Source organism: Camelus dromedarius, chromosome 14 (assembly GCF_036321535.1).
Source record: "Camelus dromedarius isolate mCamDro1 chromosome 14, mCamDro1.pat, whole genome shotgun sequence".
NCBI classification, from domain to species: Eukaryota; Metazoa; Chordata; class Mammalia; order Artiodactyla; family Camelidae; genus Camelus; species Camelus dromedarius.
The window spans coordinates 24,309,186-24,335,978 of NC_087449.1; the positions used below are offsets into that span (position 1 = coordinate 24,309,186).

A 26,793-nucleotide genomic window follows, 5' to 3' on the forward strand; every position below is an offset into this window, starting at 1 on the left:
TTGTCAAGACCTCTCATCCACAAGATTGAAAAATACTTTGAAAGTGAAAAAGTGATTTACCAAGTGGCACTACAGAGTAAATTGTTTCACATTTGTTAAGTTGTGAGAACACAAAAATGATACGTAGCTCAAGCAGATGGAAGGGATAGTGGTATCAGCAACATCATTTAAAAATATCAAGTGTAACAACTATGGGTTCATAATATCAGAGAAAAAAATAAAGGTAACCTAATAAAAACATGACCACTATAAAAATCAGCAAAACTGTAAAGCATTAATAGTTGCCATTTCTGAGTGCTCCAAATACCACAGTAAATCTTCATACTACAGTCCCCATCTCATAGATAAGAAAACTGAGATTCAGAGAGACCAAATAGCTTCGATCAAAATCACATTTCAGAAATGGCAGAGCCAGGATTTGGTTGACTATCAGATCCAAAGCCCATGCTCTTCCCAGAACATCATTCTGCGTCTCAAACCCTTCCTAGTAAAGGAATCAAGATTGAAAATGCAGTATAGCTATCTCTTACACAGTAAGTTTTTAGCTCTTCTAATTTAATAAAGTTTTTTCTCACATTTCATCTCATTTATATAAGAATATTTAAAAGCAATAGTTAAAGTAGCCCATTAAGTGTGTGTGTGTGTGTATATATATATACACACACACACATATATAATATATTGAATGTACTATACTAGAATGATGGTTCCCAAAGTGGAGGGTGGATTCGCTCATAGCCTCATGTGGGGCTTCTTTACTTTATTCATGGGGCCCTAAGGGTGGTAGTGGGGGGGTGATTCAGTCCCCTCCCCTGAAATACAATATACACTATCAGTATCAGAGTGAAGGAGTCATCAAACTGCTAGAGGTTTGAATCACAGATATCTTGGAATAACAGATATCTTAAATCAAGACAAAGTGAAATTAAGGTTTAAAAAAATTTCTGCATTTTTAAACAGTCACTCAAAAAGATCTGTTGGCTGTTGAAATGATAGGTATGATACTATAATTCCTCTCTTTCCTCTCTTTTTTTCTCTCAGCTAAATTTATAAGAGTGGTCCTTACAGAGAAAGACAAATACTGTATGATATCACTTATACGTGAAATCTAAAAAAATACAATAAACTAGTGAATATAACAAGAAAGAAAAAGACTCACAGATACAGAGAACAAATTAGTGGTTACCAGTGGGGAGAGGAAAGGGGAGAGGGGCAACATTGGGGTAGGGGATTAAGAGGTACAAAATATCATGTATAAAACAAGCTACAAGGATATATTGTACAGCACAGGGAATAAAGCCAATATTCTATAATAAGAAAAGATAGTGGTCTTTATATGGGCAAATACAGAGTCTATCAGGTACTTCCAAGTTCAATGTCAGGGCTAGGACTAAGAATTAGTCTTGTCTTTTAATCCAATCTATTAACTCTTGTACTCGACTCCCTCCAGCAGCAAGAGCAACTTTATCATAAAGTCATAATTCCTGATGTATGTGGAAAGGTGATGCTGTTGAAGTACCATCAATAAAGCAGATGTTTCACGGTGGTTGTGATTAATTTGTGCTGATCTTGATACCACCTTGCTCTTGTAACCAACATTTACATTTGCAAGATGGTAGAATTTGAGAGATGGCTTACTGGTATAATCTGTAACAATGGGAAAGAAAGACGCTAACTGGGCTATATACAGACTAAATCAGTAAATCAACTATACTTCAATAATAAAAAAAAAAGACTAAATCAATAGGAACCACATAAACTAGATATATATTTGCAAAAAAAATGCATAATGTGTATAATACTAAAGAGCACATCATCTTGATCCCAATTGGAGGGCAATGGCCAAATAATCTGGGATTTTCTTTCTTCTCTGTATTAAATAGTAGAATCTATATATTATTTAGGGAAGCCATCTAAGGTCCTAGTTTCATATGGTTAATGGTTTGGATAACTGACAGGTAAGAGATTTAACTTTTATGCCAATGTTTACAACAATGAAAGAGAAATTAAATGATTTAACTTTCTAACAATGCTTTTTTTTTAAAAAAAAAAATCTGGTTAAAAAAAAAAAAAAAGAACTTAAGAGTCTAACAACCATCCACAAAACTTTTACTACCAGTATAGTCTGAACCCAACCCTAGAGGAGGTGGTAAATAACCAGGGCTCTGCAAGTAGGTCTCAGAGCAAGGCCCATGGACAGCCCTGGAACATGTTTACTGAATACAGAATCCTGATACTTTCTCAAAGCTTTAGCTTTTGCTCAGTTTTCTCCACAAACAGTAGTCTTAACATAAAGGCCAAACCACAGTGGATTCTTTGTGCTTCAAGATAAAGAATCCCAATGAGTAACAACATGATCATCTTTAATATTGAAATCTAAGCAAATTACTCTGAAATTCTCTATACTTTACTAAGGAAATAAAAGAGTTCTATGAAAGAAAGACACTCTAACAGAAAGAGATGCCCCTAAGTGCAATGGACGTTTTGTGAGGTAGTGATTCTTCTTCTACTGGGAGAACTGAAGCAGAGGCTGGCTGAAAACCCCACGGTACTCTAGAGGAGTTTTCTTCATTAGGCTGGAGGTGGGAACTGTCTGCTGGTATTTTAGGCTAGGTCAAGGAATTTTCAACTAATTTCACAATGGCAGAAAAAATATTACACTTTTTAGATCTCTAATAAATGCTTTTTAAATTCCTTCATTTAAAAAATTAACATGATGTTTATAAAAAGCATATATTATTAAAAAAAAAAAAAAGAGGACTGAAGGAAAGGAATGGGAAGAAACAGTCCCCTCAACTCAAGAAAGGCCTCATTTGATCAATCAACAGCCTTTAAGGGTCCTCATCCCCACTCCCATGGTCCTAGTTTGTCTCTTAAATTAGTCAAATAATTTTGATCGTCCCCTTTGTGCTCAGCAATGTTAGACAGTAGGAACTCACAGGGTATCGTTGGCAATGGTTCATTGGTTGGCACCCTGGGCTCCAAGAAGGCACAACTAACCTGAGCTAGGAGGCTCAGGAGGGCTTTCCTGAGGAGGCGTTGTCTCCCGGATGGAGCTTCAGAGCAAAAAGAAAATTTAAGGTTTGGGGTTGCTAACTCGCTACGATCCTGGGCATGCGCCCCTTGCGGAAAAGGGTAACGGACAAAATGTGTGGTTGATCCTTTGGAGAAAACTGAGTCTCGCTTACCATCTGTCGAGATGAGAGGGTGGAAGGGATGGAGGGCGAAAAAGAACCAAAGCTCCCCTCTCCGGTAAGACGGGCACCGCAGCTCTTGTCGCCGGATCCCAGAGATGAGCATTCCAAATGCCCAGTCCGTTGAAGCGGGAGCGGCGGGCTAGGGATGGCGGAGAGGAGACTTCCTGCCACGCGTTGGCGACCGGACGCACAGGCCCGACTCGGGGGGCACTGTCGTCCGTCCCCCACCCTGGCCTTGTCGCCGGAGTTCTCACGACACTTCTTAAGACCTCCAGGGCTGTGACTTAACCAAAACCTAATACAGCTGTCCCTGGTTCCCCAGAGATCCCAGGTTGGGGCGTCTCGGACACCGGGGTTCACACCGCGGAGATTTGTTCCGGTCGCGAGTCAGTGGGGCGCTGCGGGAGCGGGTGTCTTTTACGGATGGGTTTCTTCCCTAATCAATTCTCTTCTCCCTTCCTTCCCTCCTTCCAGGCAGGGGGAGCTGGAGTCCCGCAGGCTAGAGCAAAGGTGGACCCGGCGTGGGAGGGGGTGGGGACACCCGTGGGGACCGACTCCCGACACCAGAGCGATGAGGCTGGGCCTCTGACCCCTCGGAGTGAGGGTAGCCACGGGCCTGGAATTCCAGCCTCCTTTCTTCCCCTCCTAAATTACGAGGCAAGAAGGGGATCGAGCCGTCGGTCGCCGCAGAACGGCCCAGCGCTGGGCGAGCGGCACGGCGCGGACGGGTCGCGGCGCAGCGGGCGCCCGGGGTCGCCCGGCCGCCCAGGGTCTAGGTCTTGGCCTTCCGCGAGCTGAGTCCCACTAGTCCTAGTATTTCTCTGCATTTGTCTTTTTCTTCTCTCCACTCTTCCCAGCCTTCCTTGTCCCACTGATCGCTTTCTTCCTTTCCTCAAGTAGGACATCCTTCCTGGGTAGAGAACAGTTTTTCCTCCGCTGAGTGTTTCCATAGCTTACAACTTGGGCTGCTGAGTGACCCTGGGGAAGTCACGGAACTTTCAGGGCCAGGGTGGAAAGAGGGAGCGGGTGCTCTGTAGGGCAGTTTTTTCTGAAGATGCCTCCAAAATTCAGCCCCGGAGGACTCAAACAAGGGAATGACGGTGTTCCCTCTTCCTCCCCACCTCGCCACTGACAGGATGGAGCTGTATGCATAAGCACAAAATTATCTGAAGAAGGAGGGTTTTTGGTACGAGTTTTATAGTAAAATAAGGGAGGTGACTAATTTAATCCTTATTTTGAAAAATTAGGATATAAGATACCCCTCGGGAAATAAAAATAAGATGATGCTTTCTACGACTCCTTGGCTGATTTTGTAGCAGTTCAAAGTTTGCTCTCAGTACCTGCTCTTCCTTGGCTGGCTGGCTGGCCTTCGGGGAGCAAGGAATGCTTGTACATTCCTAAGAGGGTAAGGGGAGGTGATGGGGATGGTTAAGAGAGAAGTTGGCTCTGGGTGTAATTCTGCCAACTGTTCGAGTGAGGCAAAGGGAGGGTGGTCTTTTACACGGGTTTGGGATCTGGTTACCTTTAATTCGCCCCGTTGGCTGCGTATTGCGCTAATGGGCGTCTGTCAGCGTAGGGCTCAGGTTTCCGCACTTGCCTCGGACAGTGGAAGCAAAGGGGCAAACAGCAAAGTAGACCGCTTAACCAAAAGAAATATACCAGGCCTCTGGAGCTGGGGTTGCAGGCTGAGAGTAGCTGGGCATTATGGGCATCTCCTCAGGCCCAGGGCGAATCGAAGGACTCAAGACCTGGAGGAGACGCCACCTTTTAAAAAGCCCTTTCTGACCAGCCTGTTTTGCTCCATCCTTTCAGATAGCAGGGGGATAGAATAGGCTATGCAATCCCTCATAGAAAAATTCATCTTTCACACCTAAAATCTAGTTGTTCAAAACCAAGCCAAACACTGCAGGTGTTTGAAACAGAGCTGTTTGTCTTTCCAGAAGCCATTAACAAACAAACTCCTTACATCCCCTTAGGTCTTTACAGTTTATACAACATATTTCGCTGGCACCAACTCACCTAATCCTGCAAGTCCAAGTGACAGGTAGACTCCTCAGTTCTCGTTGTGGGGGCAAGGGAATGGAGAGGCTCAAAGAAGCCAAGCAGTTTGTGCAAGGTCACAGTCAGGAAATGCCTGTTCCTAGTCTGGGACGCCCTCCCCCTCTGGAAGGCCTCTCTCGTTCCACTGCTTCCTGTCATCCCTTCCCATGAAATAGACATACACACAACCGCCCCCCTTCTCCCCCTTGACTCAACCTAGGCACTCTGAAAACACCTTTCCAACCTCCCTATGCCACCTCCTAGACAGGAGCTCATCCACTAATTATGCCACCATCACAGACACAGGTGGAGTATAACGGACACATGGCTCTGGAACTGACTTTCTTTCAGATCACATTCTCTTCAGGACATTTCTTCAAGGAACCCATGTTAGTTAAAATGTGCCCACACACAGACACACACACCAGCCTTTCATGGTCCCCTCACTGCCAAGACTCTTCGTATAAGCCACATAAAATAAATAACCTCAAATATAACTCTTAATTGCTTCCAAGTCTATGTTTCCTCATCACTAAACTTTACTGCTTCACAATCTTTAGGGCAAACTCCCCTCGGGACTCTGTCCTTTCCAAGACAGAGGCCGGAGAAAACAGCTTTTCCGAGATTCGAGCTGGGTGTCCCAGTCAGGGAGGATGAGAACAGAAAGGGTGCTTAGAGCCTGGGAGGGAATGAGAGGTCTCAGAGGGTTGGGACTGGACCCTCAGAGATAAACGGGGAAGTTTTCCATCTGCTCGCCGCCCCCTACAGGCCACGTCCGCCATTGCAGCAAGAGTCCTACACAGCCGGTGCCTGTATTTTGCTCTAGTCTTCGCACGCATTTTCCTGGACCTCCGGATCCACCCTCCTTTCTCCGAGAGACTGAGTACCGGGACCCCACTCAGGGACTTCATCCAAGGGATGCTCTAGGGGCCACAAGCCTTGGAACTGGATGGAGTTTCTAGAAATGAGTGCCGGAGGAAGTGGAAACCAGTTTAAATTCGTGTGTAGCCGATAGCTAAAATCCTCCCCATAAAAAATTACCTGCTTCCCCTCTTTATTACAAATAAATCTGCCTAAGTGAAATAAAAAGCGGATATCAGTCGTGTTGCCTTTAAATCTCAATGTAAGAGGGGGATTTCAATGCCTTTCTCGCTAGTGCCCGCGTTCGGTCATATCAAATGTGGGTTGCAAGCCCTCCCTCCTCCAAGTGCTTGCGTTTATTATATATGATATTTGCATTTTCCCCTTCTGCTCTAAGCCTTCGTGGTTTAACAAGCTTAAACCAAAAAGAGCTTTTCAGAGTGGGTACGGCCAGGCCTATCTCCCTGACACCTGCCAGGACTTTAAACAGCCATTGGTCGGTTTGGGGTCTGGGTCTAAGAGTCTCTTATGCTCCAAGAAATAAAGGAAGGGGACCATCTCCAGGCTCTATGTCAAGGTTGATAAAGTGTCTGGGAGGAAAGTTGCCGGCAGATCTCTCCTCTACACCCCGCCGCCTAATGTAACGGGAAAAAAGCCCTGCGGATCTCAAGCGGCAGCTTGTGGCCGAGTGTCACGCCGCGGGTGCAGGCTCGGCCGGTATTGCTGCTATGCGCGGAAATATGAGCGAGTAATTTTATAAGTAACAAAGGATCAGGGATGGAATGAGGCTCCTGTTATCCAATGTCATTTAGAAGCCTTGGATCAGCAGCTTCTTGAGGCTAAAAGTGAATTCAAGAAGCCCTGCCTTTCCCTTTTCCCAGGGGTGTCAGCTAAATTTAGAAATAACCTCTATGTGTTTGCACAAATCATGTACCATTTGCTGTTTGTGTAAAAACCGATTAGCCAGACACAACTGTGAAACAACTTGTTACTTTTATAGCTGCAACACACAAACAAATTTAGATCCGTTTAGTTTTCCTTGTAAAAAGAGATTAGAAGGGACCCGCCCGAGACTGTGTGGTCCATAATCTCTTCTCCGTGAAGGTTACTGTGGCTTCTCTCAGTGGCGGCTGATTATCAGGTTCTTGTTTATCAAGTTAAACGATCTCACCCCCGGCAGCCTGTTTTATTTTAGGACTCTGATCCAGAAGGAATGTTTACTCAGGACACAATAATGTTTACTGTTTACCAGGAAAACAGGTTCGGTATTAGAGAGGAACTGTCTTTCAAAGCAATTCCCTAGTCCACGCCGAAAGCAGAGAAATAAGGCTGGGATCAGCAACCGGGAGGCATCTCCGAGACCAGGGAGGCGAGGTGGACGCTCGCGCCAGGGACTGGCTGTGTTTTGCAAACAGCACGCGAGAAGGGCCGAGCTGACAGTACTAGTGCCCGCTCCAGTTTTAAAAAGCGATTTCACATAAGTAATTTTAACAGCTAAATTAATTACGGAATAATTAGAATTGATGCCATTTGAGGATTTATTGGTGATGGGAATCGGCTTCCCGCGTCTAGATGTTTCATTTCTACCTTAATACTTCAGGTTGCAACAGCTGAAATGTACATTAAAAAGAATTTGCAAGGACATCTCCCCAATGCTGTTCTGTGATCTCGCATTTCACACTAAACTAACCTAAGGTATTAAAAAAAAGTTTTTAAAAGAGGAGTGATATGCATCTGTTTTTAAAAGGGTATTAAGGCCATTATTTTTTGGTCTTTGGAAAGCCTAGGGGTTGGAGGAAAAGGAGGCATCTACAGGAATCCTTCAGAATTCGAAATTATGTTGTGGATGGATTATTGACATAGGAAAGAGGTATCTTATTTTAAAATAATAGAAAATTTTATGAAAGAATAAAACAACTGTGTATCTATCAGGTTAATATAGGAAATACAATTCCACTGCAAAATTTAAAGTGCCGTAACATATATTTTAAAAGTCAGCTGGGTTTATTACCAATCCCACTTCAGGGATGAAAAGAAATAGTTTGAAAACTCAAAGCTTTAAATGCTAAAATGAGGGAGATGTTTGGAATTCACATTCTTTTGAAAGGATAATTGAAATGACCAAGAACTCTCATTTGGGAAGTTTACATTGTGAAAGATAAAGTCTGATATTTAAAAAAAAATAAAATAAAATTGTGCTGATGTTTTGAATTAGGTTGAATTTTTTTTAATGACACCTTACTTTACATAACTATCTTGTCATTTAGATTTAATGGATTGATAGGAAGGAGATCATCACCCACATCTCGATTTTATGTGAAAACTAAAAGAAAATATTCATACGATTTAAATTAGGCATATTCTTTCCTTTCTCCAATTATTTTTCTTACACTCAAATTATGAATTAGTAAAGTCTGAAAAGGTCATTACTTGAAAGTCCTCGAATATCTGGGAAAGATAAAAAGCAAATACTAATTTAAAATCTTGTTATTTACCTCAGACACCTAAATAAAACACTAAGCTGAGCCTTTTAAAAATTTATTTACAAAGCTGTGTACAACACGATGGAATAACATTTAGAATACCATATATATTCATTCATATATAAACAGACTTTTATAATAGAATGACACTTTTTGCCTTTTGAAAATTTTTTTATATTTAAAATCTCCCAACGTCTCTATACATTTTTTTTCTCACATAAAACTGCGGAGAGTGAACCTTCAAAAAAATGAAAGTTCAGAGCTCTAAATCTACTGAATTTGTTTTTTTCTTAAAAAAATAAAAACCCCAAAAGGAAAGTCAATAATTTTTCTACAAATATGTACAAAGAATTTCCCTCCCATCCCCAAGGTACTGAGAGCAGGCGCCGTCGGGTACGTTTTTGAAAAATTCGGTTTTCGGTTTTACCTGTACGGAAAGCTATTCCCCGCAGGCGCGCGTGAGTTTGCTCCGCCAGCCTAGGTGTGCAGGACCGGGTGGAGGCCGCCGAAGGTCGATGCTGAGGGCTCGGGGGAGGAAATGGAGGAGAGGCAGAGTCCAGGATTGGGCACCGGGGCCAGGACCGGGGCGGGGCGCGCAGCTTGCAAATGCAGCCGACGCTCGAGGCCGCCGCCGGGCCCTGCATCCCGGCCACCCGCGCGTCCCTATTGAGCGGGCCACTTGGCTTGCGCCGCGGCAGCGGCAGCTGCGGCGGCCGAGGCTGCGGGCTGCAGGAACTGTCCAGAAAGCGGCACGCTCAGGATGGGCGCGATGGTGGCCGTCGTCCTGCTCAGAGAGAGCGGCTGGTGCGTGGCCATGAGCGCCGCCGACTGCACGGTCCCGGGCGGCCGCAGGAAGGACTGCGCCGCGCCGCCGCCCCCGCCACCCCCTGTGCCCCCAGTTACCCCGCTGCCCCCAGCGCCCGCTGCCGAGCCCCCGGGTGCCGCGGGACCCCCACCAATGATGTTCTCGATGCTGAACGACGGCCGCGCACTCGGCTCGGACTTAATGAGCGACGCCGTGGTGCCCGCAGCGCCCGCCGTGCCCGCGGCGGCCGCGGCGGCGCCCAAGCTGTTGAGCTGCAGCTGCAGGCCTGGGCCGAGCTGCGAGCCGAAGGCGGCCGCTTTGCGGCCGAGCTCGCCCGAGGGCAGGAGCGGCACGGCGGGCGGCAACACGGGTGTCACGGGGGGCAGCGCGTACGGGTACTGGAGCGCCGCGGCCGCCGCCGCGGCTGCCGCGGCAGCAGGGTGAGAATAGGCGCCGGCCGCGGCCGCAGGGTGCAGGCCGTAGGGGCGGCCGTAGGGCCCCGCGGCGCCGGCCGCCGCCGCAAGGCTGTAGGCGCCGAAGCTCTGCATCATGAGCGCCGTCTGCTCGCGCAGGTGCTCCTGCTGGTGGCGCTTGAAGCGTTTCCGGCGCCGCAGGAAGCTGCCGTTGTCGAACATGTCCTCGGATTGCGGGTCCAGGGTCCAGTAGTTGCCCTTGCCTGGGTTGCCCGGTTCGCGGGGGATCTTGACGAAGCAGTCGTTGAGTGAGAGATTGTGGCGGATGCTGTTCTGCCAGGCGGGGAACTTCTCCCGGTAGTAGGGGAAGCGGTTACTGATGAACTCGCAGATGCCGCTCAGGGTCAGCTTCTTCTGTGGGCTCTGCAGGATAGCCATAGTGATGAGCGCGATGTAAGAGTAGGGCGGCTTCACCAGACTGTTCTTGGGCTTGCTCGGGGCCAGGCCGCCCGCCGCACCGCTGCCCGAGCCAGGCCCGCCGCCGCTCCCGCCGCCCTCCTCGCCGCCAACGCCGCCCTTGCAGCCGTCGGCTTCGGACACGCCCGCCTCGCCCCCTGGCCCGGCCCCGGCTCCAGCTGCCTCCTTGGATAGTGCCAGGGGCTGCTGGTGCGGCGGCTGAGGCTGCCCATGGTGGGGTGCCGCCGGCGTCACCTCGTCCGCCTCGTCCAGTCGCAGCTCCGGCGGCCCCGCGGGGCTATCGCAGCCCGCGTCGCTGTCCTTCTCCTCCAGCCCGTCGTCGCCCTCGCCCACCACATCGATGTCCACATCCTCGGCCGTCAGCACCGTCTGGCCGGACATGTCGCTGGCGCTGCCGCCACCGGAGAGGGTCATCCCTCCTCGGGGTTGGTGGCGGCGGCGGGGAAGGAGTGGCACGCTAGGAGGGTCTTTAGGAGCTGCCGCCGAGCTCAGGAGAGGAGGTTTGGGATGGGAGATTGGGAGAGGGGAGAGGAGCGTAGGTGGTTCGGGGCCCTCCCGGCTTGGCTCACACTCGGCGGCCCGGCATCGCGAGCAGCGGGCGCTGCCGTCCGCCCCCCGCGGTCGCGCTCCGCAAACTCCAGCTGTCCCCGGCGCTCGGTACTAGGCGCTCGCTACCGCTCCTGGCCCTGCTGGCTTCTCTACGACGCGCCCCCTCACTTCGCCTGCCTTCCTCGGCCTCTGGACGGGTCGTGGGGACCAAGAGCGGTGCAGGCTGGCGCGGGACGCCGGGCGCCTAGCAGTTCGGGAGGGCACGGACAGGGCCAACGGGGGAGGGGGGTAAAAGGGACGCCGAAGCCCCCGTAGTCGAAAGTCCTGTTTTAAGGACTGGCCTGATAGATTACTTTCTACTTAAAGATCCAGCGGGAGGCGGGGCCACGTGACCGTGCGTGACGTCAGGGCCGCCGCGGAGCCGGCCAAACTCAAGTTGGTTCAGAGAATTGTCAACAAAGGGACGAGGGACGCGCAACTCTGCGCGGCACCGTGCGCCAGCATCCTGCGGGGCCCGAGGGTGCCCCGGCCCGCCCCAGGACCCCACCCTAGGCTGGAGCCCGCGCGGGGGTCAAGGGAGCCTCTGGGTGTGAGTGGGGGTGGGTGCGCGTGAGAAAGGGTGTGGGCCTGAGAGCGTCTGCGGGACCCCGCGGCTCTGCTGCCCTGCCCTCCCAGCTCCCTCTCCTTTCCTCCTCTTTGCCAAAGCTCCCTTGGCAGGGACTGGGCGTAGAATGTAGAACAAGATTCCCATCTTGTATTTCTTAAGAGAAAAACTTAGTAAGTAGTCTCTATTTTGTTTTTTGTTTTTGATTCTTTTTAGCTCTAAAGAGTAAGGGCTGCGTCCCGGCTCTGTCTTGCTAATTAGACTTCAACGCCCCTCCTGCCTCAGTACCCAGTCGGCGGAGACACCTACTGAGGGGTGGTGCTCCTCCTCCCTAAAGCCAAATCACTGGGTCCTGCCTTCGCTTTCCTTGCTCGATGTGGGCGTGTTTATATGTGTGTGTGTGTGTATATATATATATATTTTTTTTTTGCGGCCACAACAGCATCAGCTCGGGTTCCCCAAGGTCAGAAAATGGCTATCGATTAATCTGTTAGAATAGTTGCCGAGAGAAATAAAAAAGACATAAAATAAGAGGGAATCTATAAATAAGGAAGCTGTAACTAGCTGATTGGAGTTGTTCAACGACTTAGCATGTGAAAAAGTCGGAAATGAGGTGCTGGGGAAGGAGCCGGGATTGGCAGCGGGCTGGGTAAGTCGAGTGGGGCCGGGAAGAGGCTTCGGGCCTCTAGGTTAGACGCCGCGCCCACGCCGGGATGGCAGAATAACGCGGGGAGCGGGCATTGTGACTTCTCAGGCACCGGGGCCCAGCATCCTGGGAGTGGGGGCGGCCTCGGTTACGCCAGCGGGCTAGGCTCTTAGTTGCTGCTAACTAATGTGAATTCTTTCCTCTTAGGGCGTAAACAAACCCTCCAAGATTTAACTTCCGCAGAAACCAGCAGCAGAAGGGGTGGAGGAAGAGGCGAGGATGCGGCCAGTGCACACCGAGTTTCTATGGCAAGGAAAGTCAGTGATGGTAGGAAAGACTGTGGGCATTTAACTGGGATGGGGTGGAGGGGAACGCAAACCGCCCGCGGGTGCGCGGCATTGCTGGAGCGCGTGGACCTCGCACCTCCTAACAGTGCTCCTGACCTGGTGAATTCGCGACGCACCGCCTCTTCCCGCATTTTTAGGCCGCCTCCTTGCGAGCCGCAAGCGCCTGCCGGGTGGGGCAGGCTCCTGCAACCCAAGCCCAGTCTGTCCGCTGAGGCCTAGGAGGGGAATGTCGGCCTCGCCAGAGGAAGGACCACAATGGGAGATGGTCCGAGAGGACATAGTGAAATATTTACAGAAGACACCAAGAAACTGATATATTTCCTGGCGAACAGTGGTAGTTCTGATTCGCCCAGTCCGCCTGGCGGACTCTCACCTACGACTCCCTTTTTCCTAAGCGAAGACACATACACGTAAACTTGCTTCATTATAGGCAGTGCCACATACCGATTGACTTTAATTTTCATTAGATGATTTCCCGGATTAAACACTAGCACATTGGATCCCCACGTCGCAGGATGTTTCTGGGTGAATCTGGGGACAGGGTGGGGGCAGTTATTCCATCTTGAGACACCCATAAAAGTACAAGATTTTCCTGTATCTAAATGATACCCCGGTTACACCTGACTGTAAAAAGCATCTGAGTTTATTTCCGCAGCTGCACCGCTTTTTGGCCCGTAGGCTCCGAACCTTTTACAATACCATCTAGACAGCCTCCTGCGGAACCGACAGGAGCGGCGAGCTGCTTGCCCACTGCCCCTCCCCCCTGGCAGCGGAGGCTGCGGCTGCAATAATTACTGCCCTACCCAATAATTACAGAAGTAAGGTCGAAAAAACAAGAAAAAAACCTCTAAATTCACAAATTCAGAATTTCCTTTTGCTCAGCTTTTGGTTGTCCAGCCCCAGCAAGCACTGGCCGCAGCACGCGCCCCACCGTAGCCTAGGAGGCTGGGCCCGCGTGGACGCGTGCACGTGTGTTTGCGCGCGCGGGAGGGTGGCAGCTCCAGGGGCTGCCCTCTGCAGTCTTCTTGAAGTAGCCTCCAAATGAGCCTAATTTTGATTCCGATTAGGGCTGGCTCTCAGGATTCCCTTCGCGCCGCTGGGCGCTGCCTCTCAGCCTCCCTCGGCCAAGACCAGGCTTGATGCATCCATTCCTCCGTATCTCTTTGGAACCTCCCTGGGGGAAGGGGTGGGGAATGAACAACTCCCAGCCGTCAGTTCCATTTGTTGCGCTTTTTTCCTACCACACAATAAAAGTCAAATTAATTGATTCATACCATTAATTACGGTGCATACCGTGAAAAGCAACGCTTCCCCTCGGTTAGAGATCTATTGTGCTAATCTCTTGTTCAATCAGTGTTACCATCTGATGCCGGATCTGGCCCTTACAGAAACTTTTCGACTCTATTAGCTAAATGATGAGACGTGCAGGACCTACTGGCTGCGGCCCCGATGTCCTGCGCCCGTGCCGGCCCAACGGCTTGTTATCGATTTCCAGAGGAGTCGGCGGATTTTCCTGCGATCACTCTCGGCTGGAGAATCGGCCACCGTTTTTCTCTTTCCGAGAGAACAGTAGCGCAGCTCAACCTTCCGTGGCGGGAAGGAGGCTAAGCTGCAGCCCAGGTGGGAGGCGGGAAGGTTCCCGCTGCGATGGCAGCGGGACGCCGCCAGGGCGGAAGGGCTCAAGCCTGACGCGGTGCAGGGTCCTGCCTTAGGCCGACTAGATTCCGGGCTAAGTAAATCCTGTTTGCCGCGTAGTTTTATTTTGCAGCTAAAATCCCAAGTTGTCAGTAACTGCCAAACTTTAGAACAGAGAGATGGGAGAAGCGAGATGGATGCAGAGAGAAAGTGACACATTTGTTGGGGGGGGGGGGAGAAAAATGTGATAGAAGGAACGGAAATATCAGGGGGGAAGGAAAGGGAAATGTGATAAACATTTTCTGAGTCTCAGATGGTTAGTGGGGGAGGTACAAAGAAGGAGAATGAAAACACGCAAACACACAATTACTATGAGTGAGAGTGACTACTTGGGTCACAACGAGCAAACTTCCCAGGGAGGATTTAAAGAAGATGGCAGCTAGCTGTCTCACCTGTTCAAATGTTTGAAACGTTTCAGCCAAAAGAGAATGTAACGAGGCTCTCTCCGTTTCTCTTGGGACGGGCAGAGTCCGTGGTACCCAGCTGCGGAATCCACCAGGACTGGGGCTGTAGGGGGCGGGGGGGCTGGTGGTGGTGGAGGGGACTGAGGTTCTAGCAACAGGAAGAGAGAAAAGTGGAGTCCGGATCGATAGGAAGGAAATTGAGATGTCTCGGGGGAGGGGAGATTTAGAGTGTGTCCTAGGGGGTGAGATGGGGGTCGAGGGGAGGAGAAGTGGATGGAACAATTTATGACGGAGAAAGGGTAATTAATTACAACTCAATTTGGGTTCTTAACTGGTCAACACGGGAGGAGGGGCACGGTCAGAGTCTGCGGACGGCTGGAATGGCCCACATACCCCCTCGACAGGACGAAGCGAACCCAGGTGCCCTCTTCCTCCTCCTTTAGGTCAGAGACTATACCAATGGTTTGAATAAATCGTTGGCCCGAGGTGAGACAGAATCTTTCCCTGGGCGCGAGTGCACTTTTCTTACAATACGGGGAGAAAGGACCAGGTTCCGCGCAGTGAGAGGCGCGACCCGCACTGAGAGCAACCACCCTCCCTCTACTGACTGGGAAACAAACGTGGGTGGAGCCCATCTGGAATATACCCTTCCCCCAGGCCAAAAAAAAACACAAAAAACAAAAAACAAAAAACACCAAAAAAAAAAAAAAACCCACACAAAAACAAAACAAAAAACAAGAACCCAAGTCGGCTCTTTCTTGACAATCTTCATAGATGTGTTAAACTGTTATCCGCCTCTGCCTGGATGGACGCCACTGAGGGAGGTGGGAAGGGCTGAGATGATACCCGGTTCCCAAAGTTATTTCTGTTTCCAAGAAGGTGGAATTCGACTCACTTACCACCAACCTTGTATGCCTATCCAGATATCTTGGCGGCGGGGGGGGGGGGGGATTTAATGTTCATGTTTGGATTTGCATCTCAAAACTTCATTTATTTTCAAGGGGTCCGCCACTCAGGGCCCATGCCAAGAAGTGCCTTGTAATGGCGAGAGACCAAAGGGAAAGGAAGAGAGAGAGAAAGAGAGAGAGGATGGTTTTGAATTTATTTATATTGGAAATGTATAAACATCCATTCTGTAAAAGGCAACACGTTTAATTAACGATGAGAGAGCAGTTAGGGGCAGAAAGCTAGTAAAATTGTGTGATAAATTTATGGCATTGTTAGCGTGCTTTTAATTATGGCTATTATGTTAATTATTTCACATTAGCATGGAGTTATCAGCAGCATGTCAGATTTAATCAAAACGAGCCTTTCTCTCGAAAATTGTTCTTTTTATCCGCGAGGAGAAAGGTCCCGGGCAGGATCGGGGCTTAGAAATGACTTGGCGTTGAAAGCATTGAAAGTCTTTCCGACACCGTTTGGCCGGGTCCGGCTGTCCGCTGGATCCCTCCAGGCTACCGGCAGCTCGCGGAGGAGCCGAGGGCTGGGTTTTTAGGAATTCACCATTTTCACCCCCTTCGGAGCCGACACTTCATCATATGGGATCATTCTGTCAAACAATATGATGCTGCTCATTTTTATCTGTCCCGCTTTACAAAACCCCCATTCAGCCCGCGGAGGAGCAACAAAAGCCTGGAAGCGGCGCGGCGGCCGCTGCCGGCCACGGCCTCCCCCACGAGCTGGAGGGAAAGGCGAGAGGGGTCGAGGAGCGCCGGCGGCGGGCGCGCGCCCTTCGCGGTCCGTGGGAACGCGGCCTGGCGGGGCCCACACACCCAGGTGGCGGTCCCCGGGTATGGCCCGGGCGGGACACGCCTCTCACAGGCCGGAGCCCGTCCTTGGTCTCCCCGCGGGCCCAGGGCGGAAGCGCCTTTCCCTCCCCGAGAGCGACTTGCCCACCCGGGCCACATCGATTTCTTAATCACTGGCGATCGATTTATTGGGAGCAAATAAATAGCCCGTTTTGGAAACGTTTCAATTGTTGGCCTGATGGTTGGGGCGCTGACGCGGGAGGGCGCGCAGGGCGGAGGGGCGCGCGCGGGAAAGGGCTTGTGGGAACGTGGGAGCGCAAAGGCCGAGCGCCCCTCGCCACCGAAGCCTCGTGTGTGTGCGCGCGCGCCGCTGCCGCCACACGTCGCCCGCGCTCCGGCCTCCGGCGACGCCCGGGCCTTCTCGAGGGTACGGCTTCCTTCCCTCGCGCTCAGCCCCCTCTGGCGGCGGGGCGGGCAGGAGTTCAGCGCCCAGCCCTTCTACCTTGTCACGTCCAGGCAAGTTCACCCGGGGTTCTGATTCCTTCGTAAAGTTTCCCCTCGGGCCCCCGAGCGACCCTGAGGCCAGTCCCTGGGACCCGCGCGGGTGGAGGCTCTCAGGCCCAGGGCCGCTCACGCTCACCCACCGGCCTTCCGGCCTGGGCCCGCGGACGCTGCTGCCTCCTCGTCCAAGGGCCAAGGGCCGGGAGCGGCCTTCCTACACAAGACCACTCAGGCCCCCGCCCTTCCTGGGACGGGGCTGTGGACCGGCCAGCTGTTGCCTTATTTTTAGCGCCATTCCATTCGCGCGGTTATATTTAACTTGATCCACTCCTCCGAGGAGGTCGCTCGGACATCGAATTCTCTACATCGCAGCTTGGGCCCGCCCGCCTAGCCTCAGGGGCAGATTGGAAAACCCCTGCTTAAGAATCTTTGACATCTCCGGAGCTTGGCTAGGAGAGGAGAGGTTGAGAGGTCTGGTTCTAGAAGCAGTCGCCACCGCACTTGCACACACACTGTGAGGGTTCAGTCTTGTGTGGGGGAGGGCAGTGGGAGGGAGGATTCCGTCCCAAGGGAAGGATTCTCTGTGGGGAGTATTGAGTCCATTTCCTACTTATGCATGATCCAGAGCACCCAGGTGACCTGGAAGACCTCTTACACTCTGCCCTTCAGAAAGGTTATGGCTTTTGTATTAATGCAGGATTCTCCCTCTTCTTCTCCCTACTCCCAAACACAGGCAACAGGACACTTAAATTTAAGTAGTTTGTTGGTTCCTCAGTTTCAGCCTAGTGTTCCCTCGGCAAAATCTCAGAAAGAGTATGATACAGGCTGGAAAGGACCCACTTGGATAACATATAGAAGCACCATGGGAATACACACATTTTTCTCTCAGAAGATCAAACTGAATTTACCAAAAAAATGCAAAAGCCACATACGAAAGGTGCACATACAGATGTGACATAACCTGGGATATCGAAACACGTGTTTAAAATTTAAATTCTTTTCTTTCTAACACTCTTATTAAAGAAAGGACTTTCTTAGCCTTAGGTCCAAAGCAGATTATTTCTGACTGCCTCTTTCTGTAGGTCTCCCCACAACCTATGGGAGAAGGACGGAAGTCCCAGATGAATTTAAGGGGAGAGGAAGGATATCTATGCATACACACACACACACATATATATTCATTTACTTATTTATTAATACTTTGTTGACCAGTTCTAGACTCTGGAGAGTGCTCGGGAGGAAAAGAATTAAACTCAAGATTCCAGGATGATGAGTGCCATGATAGAGGAACATAGCACACTGAGTAGGGCCTTCCCACTCTTTGGGGAATGAGACAGTGTGAAGTTTTCCAATACAGAAAGTAATACTGATGAGCTTGTTCTGACTTTAGGGCTATACTAGGAAGATTAGGGAGAAATAAATTAGAACCTGGAATACTTTGGGAAAACAAAGTACTAAGATGTCTAACCATACTTCTAGACAGCCAGGGTGCCTTGGTCTGAAGGGAAATAGAGAATAGAATGTGACAAAGAAGCAGATGAGAGTTGGAAGAAGGGAAAAGTTACAGTATAAAAATAGAACTTTGCTTAGAAATTTTGTCTACGTCTGGTATGATTCCTTTTGGATTACATGGAAGTGCTTTGACTAACACTTAGAAGAAGTTATACAAGGGACACGGATAAAAGGAAAAGATCCTAGGGAGGGGACTCACAGGGAGAGACTACTGAAAAGTCTGGCTGGTAGACCCAGCTACTCTTCTAACCTTACATTAGTTCAAGGGCCAGGCTCAGAACTGCAGGGTTAGAATATTTAGAGGGTAGGCTTCACCTTTAGAATGTTACCTCCACAAGGGCAGGAAGTTTGATCTGTGTTTGTTCACTGTGGTTTCCGTAGCCTCTAGCCAAGCACTCTTGGTTTGGGTTGGAGTTGGGGGTGAGGGGATGGGGAAGGGACTGGCAGCACTCAAAAAATACTGGTTTGATGACTGAATTAGTGAGACACAGCCCCACTGTGATGGGTGACTTATTTGAGAAAGTTTGTAGTTTAAATGTTGTTTAATTAATTTTATAAATATTTATCACAAAATGTTACAGGGGTTCAGAGTAGTTACATCTAACTCTGCCTGGAAAAGAGGAGTGTGTAGGAAGGTTTCCCAAAATGTGTAGGAGGTATGCAAGATGTGAGAAGCAGCTTATAATTTAATTTGACTGAAACGGGAGGGTGGCTGGAGTCGATGCTGTAGAGGTAGACAAGAGTGAAATCATGAAGCCTCCTGAATATTGCGCTAAAGAGCCTGAAGTTAATACTGAAGGTATTAAGTAACTGAAGTTACACTGAAAGGTATAACTTGGTGATTGGCATGATCAGAGTAAAATTTGGCAACAGTTGTCTGGGGACATGTGAAGGATAAACTAGAGGGAGTAAGACTGGAGGTAGTAAAGAGGCTATTTCTGTTATGTCAGTAAGAGGTGATGAAGATGTGACTTAAATTACTCGCAGTGAGACTGGAGAAGATGGGATGAATTGGAGAAAGATTTAGAAGGGAAAATTGATAGTATTAAGTGTCTGATTAATAAAGGAGAAGTTCATAGTAGCTCCCAGATATGAAATTTGGGTCTAGAGGAAAAGTTGGTATTGAGAGGGAGAATACAGATGGAGGAACACTCTCCTGCACCTCGGTCATGCACATGACTACCCAAGTTATCTCCTTAAATATCAGTTAGAGCATGCCAATTACTTCCTGGATCAAAAACCTTGTTGTATATAGAAAAAAACCCCCAAACTCTTCGGGAAAGCATTTCAGGTGTGCCATGATGTGATCTGGTTCCAACTTACCTTCTAGTTTCATTTACACTTCATGCTCCAGCCCCATGGGACTATATTCCATTTCCAGGACACTCCATGATCTCCATTATATACCAGTTATGTGACCTTGAGCACATACCTTAAGACTCTGTACTTTATTTCCTCATCTGTAAAATGGGGATAATAGTATCTTCTTTATGGAGTTGTTGTAATAAGTATACCCAAAACATTCAGAGTAGAGTTTGACACATAGTTTTAAGGATCACACCAAAAACACTTTTTTTTTTTTAATGAATTGTGTCTTTGCAATGCCTTTTCCTGATTTCTGATTGATAGACAGAGTCCCAGCCTTCTCAGAATTTTCAGTTTAGTTGTGAAGAGTGAGAGAGGGGACATTGTAAGCCCTTGAAGGTAGAGATTGAGAGGCTTAGATTATTATTATTTTTTATCTTGGAAGTGACTTTTCTAGAATTTTGAGCAGGGCAGTGATGTGACTGGATATGTGTTTTAGCAATATCACTCTATCATTGGTGTGGAGAATGGACTGAATGCAGAAGATGATGAGTTCAATTTTGCACATACTGAATTTGAGGTGCTGGTGAAATTTCAGAGTCCATATAATTATAGAGATAGAAATCTAGACCAGTGCTGTCCAATGGAAATATAATGTGAGATACAAATGTGAGTTATGTATGTACTTTGACATATCTAATAGCTTCATTGAAAAAAGTTAACAGAAACAGAGGTAAGTTGATTTTAATGACACATTTTGACTCAATATACCTAAAAATAGTGTCATTTCGGCATACAATTTTTACAAAAATTATTGAGATATTTTCCATTCTTTCTTTTCTGACTAAGTGATGTGTATTTCATTCTTGCAGCCAGCACAATTTGAACCAGCCACATTTCAAGTGCCTCATAGCCACGTTTGGCTAATGGCTGTTATATTGCATAGGTTAGGTCTAGACCTTAGGAGAGAAGTCAAAACTACAAATAAAGACTTAGGAGCCATCAGTGTTCAAGTGCGATAGTTAAAGCAATGAGAGTATATAAGCTCAGCAAACAGGAGTGTGTGGGATGAGAAAAAGGCCAAGGGAATACCAAAGATGGGAGAAAGAAAAAGAACCCATTAAAGAAATTGAGAAAATAAATGGAATAAACTGGGAGCAAGTTCAATCATGGGAAGCAAGGAAGAGGGACTTTTGAGAAGATAAATTAGTCAACAAGGTCAAGTGTTTCTGAGATGTATTTTTATTACGTGTAATTGTTATATAGATCTTATTATAAGGGTTTGGCCATCTCTGATAGAAATTATTTCAATATAAGTAGATTGTTTATTCAAATTCTGATTAGGCAGTTATTGAGAGTAGATATCATTTCTTCATTCTGTGCATAGTTGCAAAATATTATTGTTTGATTTCATTAAAACATGCGTATTGCCTCGTTCCATGAACTTGTGCCAAAGTCACAATGACCAAAATGTTCATTGCTCCTTGCCAGGAACAGTTCCAGTTTAAGCCTACTTTTCAAGTATAATTATATCTAGGTCCTAGTTTATTCTCAGAAGTGTCCCAGTTTGGATAGTAAATTATTTGGTCACCGCATACATAGTAGACATAACTTTCATCACTTAGAGCATAATCAAGCTGGCTGTCAGGTTTTCTACTGATGGATAGAGAAATGCTTAAAGCAAATATAGGTGCCACTAACTATAGTTTTAATTGCCTCCCAGTTAAATCAGGGCTTCTCTTTGCATTCTCCTGAGGTTTTCCTGAAGGGAAATTAAAGCAGAATAACGTGCCAAGTAAGACTGTGACTGAATCTTTTTGTGACACAAAATACATCTATACATTCCTATCCCATCCACACCTCCAGGATGATGGAAGTGATTTTTATTAAGTACATGCTATGTGCTAGGTGCTCTCCAATGCAATTTACATGTATTTATTTAATCCTTACAACAATCTTGCAAGGGAGGGACTGTATTGACTCCCATTTTACAAATGAGGAAGGTCACTCAGCCAGGATTTGAAGGCAGTTGGCTCTTAACCTACCATATTGCACTGCCCTCTAATACCATCTTTCTTTTTATCGCTCCCTTCTTTGCCTTTCTCATCCCTGATAGCTTTCTCACTGGCACCCACAACTGAATTAAACCTTTCAGTGGGAGCATATCGATTAAATGCCTCTATAATTTTAATATTAATTATTTGAATTATGGAAGATGATGCACAAGATGAAGATCTTTATGTTCTAGTCATTACTGTAGAGTTTTGATTTTTGTTTTTTCCTGGGATTAAGATATGTGTCAACCCTTTTATGCTATTTTCTTTTAAAAGGGACCCTAATACTTTTTTTTTTAATTGAAGTACAGTTAGTTTACAATGTGTGTCAATTCCTGGAGTACAGCATAATGTTTCAGTCATACATGAACATACATACATTCCTTTTCATATTCTTTTTCATTATAGGTTACTATAAGATATTGAATATAATTGCATGTCCTAATACTTTTTTGATAACTGAGTTTGAGAATGTCTCAGATCAGGCAGTCTTTAGGAAAACTTTATTATAGAATTTTTAATGACACCTTGAATTATTGTCTCTCACTACATCATCCCTAAATTTAAAAAATACAAATAGTAAATACTAATTTTCTCATAGTTTCTGTGGATCAGGAATTCAGAAAGGGTATAGCTTGGTGATTCTTGCTTAGTATATCCTGTAAGGCTGCAGATAAGCTGATGTCTGAGGCTGCATTCATCTGAAGACTTGACTGGGGCTTACTCACATGGCTGTTTGCAGGAGGCCTCAGTTCTTTGCCATGAAGCCCTCTTAATAAGACTGTTTAAGTGTCTTTCTGACATGGCAGCTGGGTCCCCAGAGCAAATGATGTAAGAGAAAAAGCAAGGCAGAAGCCACGATGTCTTTTATGACCTAGCCTCATCACATGCTATCACTTCTAAGGGTCACACAGAACAGCACTGATGCAGTGTAGTAGTGCGCTGTACTGCAAATGTGCATACTGGAATGTTGGGGTCATTGGGGCCACCTTGGAGTCTGGCTACCACAATCCACTTTCTGCTCCCTCTGACTCACATTGCTACCACATGTAAAATGTACTCTTTTTCTCCCAAAGTTCCTAAAAGTCTTTTTCCAATACAGTATCACCTCAGAGTTCAGAATCTCATCATATAAATCAAATTCAGGTGCAAATGAAACTTCTTAGATGTAGTTCCATAAGTACAGCTCCTTGAGTACAGTTCCTCTTGCTCTGAAGACCTGTGAACTAAAGAGACAAATTATCTTCCTCCACACACACCCAACATTTAATGGTAGGATAGGCATAGGATATCTGCTGTACAGGTGCTCCTATTCAAAAAGAGGGAATAGGGAGCCACACAAGAGTAACTGATCCAGAGCAATTTTGATGTTCAGTTTGGGACAGGCTGGCATTTCCTTGATTAGGGCTCAGTGCCTGAGAATAATTCTTGGTGGCTCTTGGCTCCAACTTTTGTGTTCTTATTTCTACTCTTCATGTCATCCTTCCATTCTCATGAAGGATAGCACGTGTTTGCAGCTGAGTAGTTTTCTTAGCCTGCCTCCTGCTTGTAGAGTGTTGGGGGATCCAAAGACCTTTTTTGATTTTGTGCTGTTTATACCCATTTTAGTCCAATCTAGTGATGTTTCTGCCAATATAATTCTATTCTAATGTAATTCCCCAGGTGTCTTCTGTCATCCTCCTAGCCATGTATAATGATGAAAATGAACCCTACTCTGGGTGTGGGTGGTGGGAAGGGTTGAAACTTCATTGATTTAATCCAACTGTGATGGTTTCATCCACCTTGCCAAAGACTGATTAAGACATGGTCAAGTGATACCATTCTGTCCAATGAGAAAGAAGGAGAAGATTGTTGAGGGGTTTCTAGGAAAGGTTTTCTTTGTCAACAAAAAGGTCTCCAAGGAAGGAAGTGTTCCTCTTCTTCTGCTAGACATTATGTCTGCATCATACTTGCAGTTGTCATCTTTTGCCCTTGAGTCTGGCAGAATAAAACAATGGAAGCACTTAGGTTCTTTGTTACATAGTTGAGCAACTGCATTAATCAAGGTCAGAAAAACAAATTTTCTTTATTTTTAAACCAGTTGCTAGTTGTGGTCATGAATTTAAAGTGAAACCCAATCAGCATGGCTGTGTGGTTTTTTGTTTGGTTGGTTTGGGTTTTTTGGGCCAATCGCTCAGGTGAAGGCTGGAGAAAGTAGTGGATAATGGGATACAAGCGGGTTTTGGTGATTACGTGTTTGCAAAGTACAGTGGCTGTACTTCACAAAGAAGTGATTACTATCATTATGGCTCTCTTTTTCCTTTCCTCTCCCCTCACCCTTCTAATGGCCTGCACCCACCTTTCCTGTCCCTTCTCCTTTTTCCTCTTCTTCCTCCTGCGTGGGTAGCTTCCTGATTCTCAGTCGTCTTTGAGCTACCATTTATATGTGTGAATTGTCTTACTCAGTCCTCATAACAACCCCATCTAGCAGTTACTGATTAATAGTCCCATTTTTTTAGTTGAGAGATTAGATTAAGCAATTTTTTTTCATGGCCATACAGCTCAGAAGTAACCAAACAGGCATCCAGCTCAAGCCTATGTGATTCCAAAGTCTGTATTTTAACCACTCTGCAGGAGTGAAAGGAACTCTTTTAAAAGAAAGACCATTCCCTAGCTCTCAGTGTTAACCTAGTTGAATTCATATATCTACCTGGTGGATGTAGATTAACAGAAAACTATGGTCAAGGCCTCTACTTGTGGGGCCAACATTGTAACTTTAGAATAATCAGACTTTCAGTGTTTATTTTCCTTTAAAACAAAGGAGAATAAACCTTGAAACTTGAAACAAGATCAAGATTCTAATATCTCTGACCAGTTCCGGCCTATTAAATGAGCTAGTTTCCCAGAGATCTGGTTACTTTGCCACCCTTGGGCAGCTAGGCAGGAGGAAGATTTCAGTCCAGACCTTCTCAACTGGTAAAAAGGGTGGCAACCATTTCTGATACTTACCATTTTTTTTTCTGGAGTATTTTATTTAGTATAAACCATGGCCTAGAGATCATTCTAAGAGGCCTAAGGAAATTAATCTTTATGTATTGACTTAGATAACTTTACCTTTAGTGTCCTGCCCTGATTTTCCAGTTGTTTAAAGGAAGTCATATTTAGTTTTGACATGTATCTTTCTTTTTCAGGAATAGGAAATTGGCCTCAAAAAAGCCATGAAATCTTCTGTCTCTGGTAGTCTTATCAGTCTGTAATTCCTTGAGACTTCTTAGGAATTCACAAATTTTTGAACACAGAACCTTAAAGAGGAAACAGTTTTCTTTGTGCTCTGATTTGGGCGTTGTGTAGAGAAAGTGATACTTAGTTTGGAGATGGGCAGTCCTCCTGTCCTCCTGTAGATCAGTGGTGATAACTCACAAAGAGCCTGCATGTCCCCAGGGCATTTATAGTTTTTGAATATTCACTCCTACTTATTTAAAAGACTTAGAGGAAAACAGCTATACTTATTCTTTTATTGTGTTAATCTCATTTACATACTGACTGGAATTGTTTATATAGGGGATTTTGACTGTGGTATTGTTTGCCTAAGGAAGAAAACTTGGTAGCAATCTTGTCATGCAATATTTACAGTCTGCACACTGTATATATTTGGGGTATCTTGCTAAAATATTGCATGACAGGAAATTTCAATAAGCATGTTTAAATGAATTCTAAGAAACCAGACAGAGAGGAAATATGCCTCTCTGGTTCTGAAACATTTATCTCCCTGGGTGGAAAAGGGTATGGGTAAGCCTTTGAATGATAGATTGCCCAAGAGAAAAATGTACATTAATCTGTGGTTTGTGTTCCCTAAATGTCTTAATTGCTTTTAAAGCCATGTAAATAAATAACATTCAAAGGATATGAATTAATATCCTAAGAAATGACTTTCCTGATATAGAGGCTCCTATTTCAAATAATATTTACAAGACACTGCAAATAATTTTTCAGCCCAGAATTAAAAAGTCTGAGGTTGAGAAACCTGAATTTACCACTGTTAAGGTAGGAACATTTGTTTTGTTTTGTTTTACAATGAGATTAATCCTTGCCCTACATATTCACTTGTTATTTTATAAAGGAAGGAAGGATCAAATCTCCCTGGGAGGGACCAAGGACTTTGGATCGCTAAGACTTTTAAAAAAAAAATTGAAGTATAGTCAGTTATACTGTGTCAATTTCCTATGTACAGCATAATGTCCCAGTCATGCATATAAACACATAGATTCATTTTCATATTGCTTTTCATTAAAGGTTATTTTGAGATACTGAATATGGTTCCCTGTGCATTACAGAAGAAATTTGTTTTTTATCTAGGATTGCTAAATCTTAATGGTGATTACAGTACTTTAAAGCTAGGAATTGAACCTAAAGGTAAACTCAGCATACCCTTCATTTTATTTCTGAACAGAACATTGTATGTTTTAGAGAGGGGTTAAAATAGGTTTGCTATAAATGCGCATCAATTTTCTGAATTAACAGTGAATGCATTTGGTCATAATGCTTCTCACTCTCCTCTCAAATGATTAAAACAAAAATCTGTAAGTTGATTACCATTTGAAGAAGTTTTAATATTGAACTTTCTTTGATTTATAAAAATCAGCTTATTCTCACTTTGTACTTACAAGTGATCCTCCTCTTACTCCTCCCAACATATGAAGATTCGTGGTATTTTTTATCTTTGACTCACGACAAGAAATATGTGACCAGGTATATAAATGCATGTAACTAGATTCATACATACATGAAACACACGTTTCATAGAATGAGATTCACACTATGTACATTGTACTATGATTTTTTTTTTTTCTATTCTGGGGGAAAAAATGCTTGTCACGACCCACAAAATCAATTTCATGGCCCCCTAATGAGTTGCAACTAAGAGTCTGATAAAACACTATCTAGACTGTAGAGAGATAACAGAATTGAATAAGCACATTCTTTTTGACTCTTAGGAATTCTGAAGCCCAGTGAAACCAACCTCCTCCCCTTACATTGTCTTCCATGTTTTTCCTCTTATATTATAGCATATATTTTCTCCTTACGCTGTAGTCAGACCTGGGATTTTACACATTGAAAAACGGAAAGAATTTTTATTACCCCTAGCTTCAAGAGTGGAGGAAGTTGTAGCTAG

General features: G+C 46.1%; 1 protein-coding gene across 1 annotated transcript; it reads right to left on the bottom strand.

The window, feature by feature from the left end:
- Nucleotides 1–9,244: 9,244 nt before the first annotated feature.
- FOXD3 (forkhead box D3) lies at nt 9,245–10,690 on the bottom strand. The gene has a single exon (XM_031465282.2). It carries the CDS (start codon nt 10,688–10,690, stop codon nt 9,245–9,247), a length of 1,446 nt encoding a protein of 481 aa, XP_031321142.2.
- Between the last annotated feature and the right edge of the window lie 16,103 nt (nt 10,691–26,793).

Excerpts from the sequence above, each read along its gene's own strand:
- FOXD3 (XM_031465282.2), bottom strand. The coding sequence starts at position 10,690 with ATGACCCTCTCCGGTGGCGGCAGCGCCAGCGACATGTCCGGCCAGACG.